This window comes from Malus sylvestris, chromosome 3, assembly GCF_916048215.2.
Source record: "Malus sylvestris chromosome 3, drMalSylv7.2, whole genome shotgun sequence".
Taxonomy (NCBI): Eukaryota; Viridiplantae; Streptophyta; class Magnoliopsida; order Rosales; family Rosaceae; genus Malus; species Malus sylvestris.
The window spans coordinates 299,917-310,684 of NC_062262.1; the positions used below are offsets into that span (position 1 = coordinate 299,917).

Genomic DNA, 10,768 nt, shown 5'->3' on the forward strand with positions numbered 1-10,768 from the left:
ATGCATCTTTTATGTTCATATAATGACCAAAAGAAGGTAAAGATTGAAGTTACCATCGTAAGAATTGGGCTTTTGCGAAGTTGGGTAAAGAAATGTGCTTCTTTCTGCAATCAAGTTTGAACGAATCCCCTTTCCAAGAGTTCCAAGAGTTTTAAGTTAATTAGACTGTTGCTCGAATGAAGTTGTTAGCAATATGCTCGAATCAAGTTGTTAGCAATACATAGACAAACCAAAGGAAGAGAGATCACGCTGTTTCTTTCAATTTTTCTTTTACCATACGCGAGTCCTAACTACTCAAAAATCGTTGCATCTTCTTGCCCTTTGTTCACATGTTTCCCTCATTCTGATTCGCCATCGATACCTCCCATGGCCTTCAATCCTCTGGGTCTCTGCATCGTAATGGAATCCCAAACAGTTACAGATTTGATTAGTTAGACCTAACAGAACTGTTCTTAGGAAAATATACTGGAGAGAAAATATCACATGACATTTCGATTTGTTACAGGATTTTGAGGTCTCGAACATTTAAAAGCAATCTGAGATTCCAAATCCAAATTTGTTTTCTTCTCATCCCAGCAAGCCAAGCATTTAGGATGGAACAATGTAGTTACGACGTAACTGAGAATTAACGCAAGAGAGACGAGAATACCTTCTTTGAAGTCTTCTTCTCCCTCACTTCATACCGCTCCTGGCACAAATCCGATAACCATACACCGGGCATAATCAACTGCACAAGGAAGTGAGAATAAAACAAACACCTCACAAACAAAAAAAAACAAAAACAAAAACAAACACTCTCTCTCCCTCTCTCTCTCATGAGCACTCATGAGCAACTTACAAGTAGGCTTTTCTGGAGCAATTTTGCTCTTTTCTTGGGCCTTTGAGGTAGCTTACACCCTTTCATAGCCATGAAATCCTCTTCCTTTTCTTTACTAGACAATGATAGAAATAACCTTGGCCAAGCATGGCTTCCTTTGTCATCCCTTGCAGGACCAGGATAATCTAATCCTAACACCTTCCCATTCTCGTCCAACCCTAATGAACCCCTTGTTGTGTAGTACCGATCTTCCTTCTCCGGTGAAGTAACAAATAGCTTCCTACTATTCATTGGCGAAGCTGAACTCCTGCAATCAAAACACAACCACTTGGTAAAATGTTACCTCTATTCCACTTCCCACGTAGACTTTTTGATTGAGAATTTTGCAAACTTAAAAGTAACGAATCTCAGACCTAACAATGTCATCAAAACACTAACTTTACAAGTGTCATATGATTCTAGGATTGTTCAATTTATTTACCACTAACCAATCAAGGTATTAACCAGAATTTTCTCATTGAAGTTTCGCACAACCATTTTCTGCTGTTGTTCATGTCCCTTGATTCTCGTTTATTCAATCTAAATGTCAGAAAGAGTGTGCATGAGGAGAAAATGGATGAGTAAAAACTCACTTCCATTTTCCCATTTCTTTATTTTTGAGAAGGGATCTTTCAAAATTTTCAGAGAATCCAAAACGGAAGATAAACAAGTAAGCTCTTAGTTCAACAACAGGTGCTTCAAACCACTTTAATAACAAAATATCTAGCATACTTCAATTTTTAAAAGTCGACATTTTTGCACCGTGTTCAAATTAAACCATCAATGTTTCTTACTTGTCCATGCGATTGGGCAGTGGATGAGGAGCCGGAGACTCTTTATCGGTGGCCCGAGAAGTGATTTTCTTCTTCCTCAAACAGTCCGACGATTTGTTGTTGTTGCTCAAGCTTGCGTCCTTATTCAACTTTGAATATCTAGGCCTCTTTCTGTTCCCCCATTGCAGCAAAAAGTCCGACTCTGTGGCTTTAGAGGTTTTCCCTTCCTTTTCCATCTCTGCAACCATAAATTTAGAGATTACCCATCTGGAATTCCACGCAGAAAACAATAGAAACCACGAGAAAGTGGAAGATAATTTTCCCAGCATGTAGAGAACTGAAAACTAACCTCAAGATCTATGGAGATAACCGTAAAAAATGCACTTTTCCTCAGACAGCCCTGCATTTCAGTGGAGTTACGACGACCCCATAAACAAATAAATCGAATAAAAACAACATTATAGTCATCCTTTGCTCTGTTTGGTTGCTGAGAAAGTGTCAGAAGAAATAAAAGGCAAAAAAAACAAAGGAACCCAATTGGAAACCGAACAGACCGAACAGCCATGAAGATTATACAATCAGAAGAAGAGATATTTGAAGAAGAAGACTTAATTACATAGTGTGATGGCAGCCGAGCAGCAGCAGAAACTGGAAAAAAAGTGAACAACTTTGGCCTCACTTTTTCTCCAGAATAATTGGAAAAATAAATAAATAAAATTAACAGGTAGGAGTGATGATGTGATTGATATGTGGGTTGTGGGTTGTGTGTTCGTTTTTGTCTTTGAAACGCTTAGTGATCAAACCTCGCCGCTTTTCTTTGTTATCTTTACTCAAAACTGCTGTGAGTCTCTCTCTCTTCCTCCTCTTCCTCTATCAGAGCCTCTGTTTCTCATTCGCTTTTTCACCCTATTTTCCCTTTGTTTTTGTTGCACTCCTCCAATCACTAATCTCTGTTCTCCTTGTTACACTTGTACATGTCGAAAACGATTTTGACCGTCGGATGTCAAATGGAGGGTCAGATGGGTTTCCCTCCAACCGTCTGACCTTTCAACCCTTTGTCACCCTACGGAAAGAGAAGTACTTCCCTGTAACCGGTTTACACCCGTACCCCTTGATTTTGTCAGGTTCAACGGGCTTTATTTTGTGTCCTCCCATCTAACACGGTTACACCACACCCATGACCCTCACAAAAGAATTTCTCATATTAAAAGAGAATGACTTATATGGAATTGAGGTGAATGATTTACATAGAATGGGTTACCAACATGGCGTTCCTTGTCCAATAATGTATTGCTATGTATAAGTTTTTTTCCACATAACAATATATTATTAAATCAAAACGTCACGTTGCGGTGAGTTTCATGTAGGCTACTCTCACATTATAAGGCATATGATAGTGAGTTGAGGCCATCTCCAACCGAAGGTCCAAAGAGCCGAAAATAGCCCGAAAACTGTCTCAAACCGAGGGCTAGGCCAGAGGGCTGTGGAATCTAAAAGGGCCCCACGAAATCGGAAAGGGCTGGAAGGTTGGAGGGCTGGCCAGAAAACCGCTTATTCCTGTCGGTTATAACCGACAGGAATTCTTAAAAAGAATTTTGAATCCAACGGCTAGTTGACGTCAGCTAGCCATTGCTCGCTGGCACTAGTTACTGTTGGATTCAATTTTTTTATTTTTTATTTTTATGTTTTTGGGGCCTTTTTTTTTTTTTTTTAAATTCTCAAAAATTCTATTTTTTTTCCTATAAATACCTAAACCATTCATGCACCTTTCCTCATAAAATTTTCACCATTCCCACACCATTTCAATTCTCATATTTTCCTTCCTCTTTCAAAAATCTATCCTTTAATTTTTTCAATAATTTTCAAATGACCTCGTCTGCAATGAAAGGTAGGGCTTGGACACAAAAAGAATATGAAGTTCTTTGCAAGGTTTATAGATGGGTGTCAGAAGATAGTGTAAGGGGGAATTGTCAAACAAATGACAGTGTTTTGACTCGTGTGTCCAAAAAATACTTAGAGTTCTATGAAGGCACCACTCCTGTGAATATTCGAAACCACGAGAGTTGTTCTTCAAGATGGAAGAAACATCTTCATCCAAATTTGAACAAATTGCATCAAGCATTGTTAGCAGCGGCAAGTAGACATGAAAACGGCGCTAATTACTACGACAAAGTAAGTGTTTTCACAATTTATTTTAAATATTTAATTATATTACATTTAATTTCATAAATTAATTTTCTTTAATTTTTTTCTAGGTACGCCAAGTAGATGAATTGTATATGGAGAGCAACTCGAAACCCTTTCAATTTCACAATTGTTGGGAAATTTGTAAAGGGTGGGTGTTATTTGAAGATCCACCACAGAGAGCTCCTACGCCGGTGTTTGGAACTACATCCTCAACTGCAAATATGAATGAAGATGGATCTCCAACCATTCAACAAACAAGGGTAAAAAATCTGTCTTCTGGTGAAGGTTCCATACCTAGGGCTATGGGACGAAATAAGGCGCGAAGGTTGAAGGAAAAGGGCAAGGCAAATGATGATTACGCCGCTCAACATGAAGTGGCGGCCTCATTGCGATTATTGGCGGAGCAAAATGCCCTTGAGGCGGAAGAAAGGAAATGTAGGCATGAAGAACGGGTCAAACAAATACAAGAAGAGATGGATGATAAGAATATGGAAAGGAACACTTCGAATTACACTCCAATGAGTAAGGCCTATTTTGATAGGGAAAAAAAAAAGAAATTATGAGCCGACGGCAGTTGTTTACCTCTGACTATACTCCTACAATGGCGGATGGTGAAGATGATGTTGATTATAGATATTAAATTTAAGTTATTGTAGTTTTTAAATTTAAGTTAATGTTGTTTTCAAATTTAATTTGTAGTTTTTAAATTTAATTTGTCATTTTTAAATTGTAGTTATAGTTTTTAAATATAAGTTGTAGTTTTTAAATTTAACTTGTTGTTTTTAAATTTAAGTTGTCATAATTTTTAAATTTAAATAATAAATTATGTTTGGCCCTATGGCCCTCGGTTGAAGATGATTTTTTGTGACAGGGCTAAAACGAGCCTTCTAGCCCTTTGGCTCTTGGTTGGAGACGGAAACAAATATGGCCATGTACTGTTCATTAAAATATTAATATCTTGAAGGATCTTTAAAGGTCAAATGGTTAAAACAAGTTAATGGACCAGTCATCGATTGAAGATAGCCTGATGGCTTTGGGGCACACATGGCCTATCTCATCAGCATATCATTTATCATCATCCAACATCCCAAATCCAATGGGGATCCTACTCCTACTCCTACTCCTATCTATACACGCATGCTTTCCTTCCTACTCCTACTCCTATCTATATAGGCATGCTTTACTTTTAGGACCGGATATCCTACCATACGAACTAGGATCCTCTCCTGAGCAATTCCCTAGGCATCCTAGGGATCCTTCAATCTTGTCCATTCATTTTATATCGTACGGTCAGTTTTCGTTAGGTACTATTTATATTTGAATTTTAAAATTTAAATTTTAAATGATTTCTGACCGCACGATATACGATGAACGGACAAGATTGCGGGATCCCTAAGATCCCTAGGGAATTGCTCAGGAGAGGATCCTGGTTCCTACCATACGACTGGACTTATTTGTCTCGTATTCTTTATTAGAATACAAAGCCCTAGTTCCAATAATAACCCAACAATATCACTCAATACTACGGTTTAAAAGTAAGAGGTTTTAGGTTTGAATTTCTTAAATGATGAATTCAATAGCAAATTAGACTGCTTATTGTGTAGCACAACAACAACCCAACAGTACCCTAGTGCCGCGGCCACCAAAACCCACCTTTCCCACCAAGCATGCCAGCTGCAACGTCTGGCCTCGTCAACCGGGCTTATTAGTAGTCCCAATGTTTATCTTTTAGGAAAACAATAAGAAAAGGAGTTTAGGGGGAAGGGAGAAGGGAGAAGGGAGACGGCAAGGAGGTAATTTGTTGGTAATTTCTTTCAGATTTAGGGTTTTCATTTATCTAAGAAGCCCCCATCACTATATTGCAAAGTTCTCTAAATACTGCCACACTTGTCTACAAAGTACAAAAGCGTAAGTAGGGCATGGCAAAGCGGAAGAGGGAAGACAATTCTACAAGTACAATGGAGTTGAACTTACTGAACAACAACAAAAAACAAGTTCACGATCATCAGCCGAATACGATGAAGTCCCGCCCAATAATATTCATTCTGCGAGACGCTTCTCTCACAAAGGGTTTCGTCCATAAGGTACATACACTTCCAAAAAAGAAAAAAGAAATCTTCATTTGATATGCATACAGCTTAACGTTTCTTATGTTTCAGAGGTGGAAGATTCTGGATTCGGATGACGACCGTGATTTTCTTCTCAAGCAGAACAAGAATCTGGATGATTTTAGGCCTGCAATAGTTTACCAGGTTTGTGATTTGTTGGTGTTTATATATAAGAAATTAATTATATTTTTAGAAATCAAAGCTCCTAGTTTCAACCTAGCTCGAACAATATATTAACATGAATTATTTTCAAAGTTTTTGAGTGGAAAGTTTAATCCCAATTCTAAGTTATAACTTTAACAATAAATTTGGGTATTGGATTGTGATTAACATACAGCTTGCTACCGAATGCAACCAAAATTTTTACGGTTTATTTTTTATTTTTTTATTTTTTTTATTCTCTTGTGGGAAATATTAGTTTTAGCATTTTTTTTTTAAATATTAATTTTAGCAATGGATGATCATGTAGTGTTGCTAAGATGTCTGTATTAATTCATGCTTATATTCTTAGGGAACTGTTATCGGCAACTACAGTCTTCATTAGTGAAAAAAATTTACCTAGTGATATCCACATATTAATTTTTACTTCTTACACTCTTTCTTAATTTTCGGTTGTCAGGTCGAACGAATTGAAAAAGATCAATGACAAAATTAACAAGTTTGTGTTGGAAGTAAAAATGGATGTGTAAATAGCACTATCCAAAATTTAAAGGAGGGAGAAAGACCATTTTAGAGTGCACTAATAACAATTCTCTATTCTTATATTATAGTTTATGGCTCTCCATGAATGTAACATATTATTCTGCAGGCTCTCCGTGAGATATTGGATAGCAAACTGAATAAAGCTGGTATGGTACGAGCTGTGTAATTGAAAACTGATGAAGGAGTGTTATTTGAAATTAAATCGCACGTTCGTATACCAAGAACCTGTAAACGCTTTTGTGGAGTTATGTGTAAGTTAACAATTGTTCTATATTCCATTTCTGACATATTCGATCATCCTACATTAACGTCTTTCTAAAATACTTCTTGATCGATCATGAAGAACTTATTGATTGATTTGTCTTTTGAATCTTCAATTTCTGAAGTGGAGTTACTAAACGAGAAATGCATACGGACGGAAGATACAAATGAAGTACTTATGCGTGTCATTGAGGAACCTGTAACTCGACGTTTACCTATCAACTCTCGTGTGGTAGGCGAGTATTTGATCTCTCTCTCTCTCTCTCTCTCTCTCTCTCTCTCTCTCTCTCTCTCTCTCTCTCTCTATGTAGCCTAAGTTCTGAGGTTACTGATTGTAATTGGGATATTTGCAGGTCTCTCTTATAGTGCAGAGAAGGTGGTTGACATAGATAAGTACGTTAATTCTGCCGGTGTTGATGATCAGGGTCTTGTTTTTGTGGTATGTTTGAGAATCTGAATTGCTTATGATTTTAGGACTGCACTACTTGCTGCTCTATTTATCTTAAAATTTTGAAATGACCATGACTACTACTTATTTATGCTCTATCAGGTGGGTGCAATGGCCCATGGAAAAATCAATGAGGAGTACGCAGATGATTTCATATCAGGTAATTCACACTTAAATTAGGATGTACCCCAGAGTACATCGTATTTACTTTTTTTTTGTTCCATGTAGTCTTGTTTAACTTGCATCACCAAAAAAAGTGTCTTGTTTAACTTGCTGATGTGCAGTGTTGAATTATCGATTGGAAGCGAAAAACTGCATAGCATTGATTTGCGAGGCGTTGGAGTATAAATGGAAGATCTGAGTCTATATTTTAATAAATGGTTACCTTGCAAGCTAAAGCAATTTGGTAGAGAGGAAAGTGCAAATTGATCCCGATGTCGTCAAACAGTACTAGTCACCCACAGAAGAAAACCAGGCAGATATGCAAGAAACTCAAAAGGATAGGCAACTGGAAATGGTTGGATGGTTTGTACCTCCTAGTCTTATGTTTGAACCACCCTCTCTTAAGTTAAAGTGGTTTAGAATATCACTGTAAATCCTATTTTATGTACGTTTTTATTTTACAACTTTGCATGTCTTTTCAACTCTTCATTCTTGGCAAGTCACATATTAGTATATGGCTTTTTAGATAAAATGGTCCCTGAGATTTGCATAACTCCTTATGTTTTTAATCTCTAGCAGCTACATTCATTATTTGCGAATTCAAGAAAATTTTCTTTTGCTATATTTTTCTTCGTGTATAATCATTTATGAAATTTAAACTCATATTCTCCTTCAACATAGTAAAGACTGAGTATTTTTTTTTTACTTAGACATGATATAGATAATGAAAGACTAGGTAGATGCATAAGAGAGAGTAACAAAAATTGTTTTATTCTCATTCGTTTATTATAGATTGGCCCAGTTGGTTTAATTCTAAAAATCTCCTTTCAGTTTCAAAGCAAATATTAAGCGTAGCTGTATATCATTTGCCATATGCAAAAGAGTTGTAGCTTAGATAGCACTGATGCAATAGACTAGTGCTCGTGATAATATGATGACCATAGCTCAATATCTATTTCTTTTGACCCATTCACATATACAAGAGAATTTTTCGTGATTATATGATCAAAATTTGCCGACTCAGACTTTAATTAATTTACATATTTTACATTAATACATTGTTTTTATAATATAACATGTAATGATTTGTTAAAATTAGGAATGCAGATTTTCCTCCTATATTCAGTCTTAAATAATTAGATCAATTTTCCATGTTTGATTTGATTCACATTTGGTTCAGTTAGACTTTAATTGGTACCATCCCTCATTCAAAACTGTGTAGATACAGAATGAATCTGATATGGACAACACGCCAACCCAGCAGGTAAGTTAGGTGACCCATCTCATTTCAAAGTTTCTAAGCCAGCTTTCCCACTACTATTGTCCATTGCAGAGACCACAAGCAGTTCCAGTTTCCCTTTCATCTGGATTTTAAGCTAAAATTTAGGGAGTTGATTTTCGCACTCCTTTTAATTTCTTTCTATGCATTTTTTGAGGGGTTTTTATTTTTTTATTTTTTATTTTTTATTTTTTATCTTTCTAGCTTTTAGATTGAATAAATTGAAAAAGAATTAAGGACAAAAAATAAAATAAAAAGTGCAGAAGAAGAAAAGGAGATTGTGAAAATACAATTAACATTACTTACGATACAGCTACATATCCATAATAGTATGTTATGTAAATAAAGGCAGCACAAGTGCATATAATAATCCACTGTAGTACTCATGTTGTTAAACAAACATAACATTATCATACAACCAGCTCATCATCACCTCTCATTTCCTACCAAATCTCATAATAAACCCCACAAGAAAAGCAAAACATTCACCTAATGAATGGTAAACTCAACCACCATGACTCATTCATTTGTTTGCTTATCAAGTTACAACTTATACTATGTTATATTGAATCCAATTCCTAACTTCTCATTCATTTCTTTGCTGATATTTATATAATAAAAAAGTATGTGATCTCCATGAAGTAAGTTCATTACCAGAAAAAATTAAGAATTAGATTGATTAGAAGAAAGCGAGCTGATCCCATACAAGTTGGCTCTCTCTCTCTCTCTCCAACTTTTAACTTTATCGATTCATGACTTTATTGATTCAAGTAAGTAAACAACTAAACATGCTTTAACGAATTTAATTAGTAAAATGGAAGTGAAAAAAACATATAAAAAAGGCAAAACAATAGTTAAGATTCTTTTAGAAGACAGCAAATGTAGGGGGACCCTGAGGCAAAGTGACAGTTGTGTGGCAACAATGCCAAAGCCACTCTGTCAAGTGTCAACTTCATCAACCCCCCTAACGTTCACTTTGGGGAATTTTGGCAGTTCAGCAGCCTTTGAAAATTGAAAAATTGAATATCTCTCTCTCTCTAGTCTCTCTCTTTCTCTCTCCTCTCTCTGAGGGTGTATATATAGCCTACAACCCACACCATTGTCCTTACACTTCCTCTACTGCAATATAAGCAATCAAGTTTCTTTCTTTCTTTCTCCCTTTCATTTTTCTAAAGTCCAAATTATTTACTTAGAAATCAAGAAATGGAGGCAATGAAGATGAATCTTTTTGTTGCTTTGTTGGTGGTTATGATGGTGGCCTTCTCAGGCATTCAACAAGTAGCTGCAGCTGACGCTCCAGCTCCAAGCCCAACATCTGATGCCTTCACATTTGCCCCCACTTTCTTTGCTTCTCTAGCAGCTTTGGCTTTTGGCTTCTTCTTCTAAGCATGATTTTTAAATTTCAGGTTTTAATTTAATTATTTATTGTTGATGGAATTGTATGGGTGTGGTTGATCTTTTTGTTGGTGGATTTGTATTATATGATGTATAATTATTTTTAGTGAGAATGTGAGGATGGTTCAATTTTAGGCCAATAAAGGGATCATGGGTTGACATTTGATGTCCTTGTATTTTCTCTATGATTGTATCAGTGATTCATTTGTACTAAAAAAATTCATTCTTCTATTTTGTTGTGGTATTTCAGATTAATGTCTCATCATTGGATTTAATCCAGGAATTCGTATGAAACTTTTCTATACTTGGAGAAAAAAACATATGTGAGCTAGGTCCTTTGGTTAGGATACTGTGTTTGATTCTTGCACTTGAATTAGATTTTCCTTCCTGTAGTTTAAAGCATCGCATTTTGAAAGCAAAAAATCTGAAAGAAAAGAAAGAAATAAAGATAATTAGAAAGAGTGGACCTAGTAAATTTGTTGGCAATTTGTGGTGACAAGAGAAGGGTTATGATGAGCTGTAGCTACCTAAGCTTGGCATGTTCTACTCCACTGGAGTTGCGTGATTGTAATGGTGAACTGGGCATGGTTTTGTAGG

The 10,768-nt window shown here is 36.1% G+C and overlaps 2 protein-coding genes and 1 pseudogene across 3 annotated transcripts; 2 read left to right on the plus strand and 1 right to left on the minus strand.

Moving 5' to 3' along the window:
• Positions 1–115: 115 nt before the first annotated feature.
• Positions 116–2,580, minus strand: LOC126614275 (uncharacterized). 2 transcript variants are annotated; one of them, XM_050281858.1, is made up of 6 exons: positions 2,246–2,580; positions 1,979–2,029; positions 1,651–1,867; positions 839–1,124; positions 650–727; positions 116–389 (listed from the first exon to the last, which is right to left on the minus strand). In XM_050281858.1, exons 3-6 carry the CDS (start codon positions 1,863–1,865, stop codon positions 339–341), a joined length of 630 nt encoding a protein of 209 aa, XP_050137815.1. In that variant the 5' UTR covers positions 1,866–1,867; positions 1,979–2,029; positions 2,246–2,580; the 3' UTR covers positions 116–338. The 2 variants fall into 2 exon arrangements, with proteins under 2 accessions (XP_050137815.1, XP_050137816.1); XM_050281859.1 differs by having other exon boundaries at positions 2,433–2,578.
• Positions 2,581–5,570: 2,990 nt separating this feature from the next.
• LOC126614273 (uncharacterized) lies at positions 5,571–10,402 on the plus strand (annotated as a pseudogene).
• LOC126614279 (arabinogalactan protein 13-like) lies at positions 9,862–10,402 on the plus strand. The gene has a single exon (XM_050281862.1). It carries the CDS (start codon positions 9,980–9,982, stop codon positions 10,160–10,162), a length of 183 nt encoding a protein of 60 aa, XP_050137819.1. The 5' UTR covers positions 9,862–9,979; the 3' UTR covers positions 10,163–10,402.
• Positions 10,403–10,768: the final 366 nt, after the last annotated feature.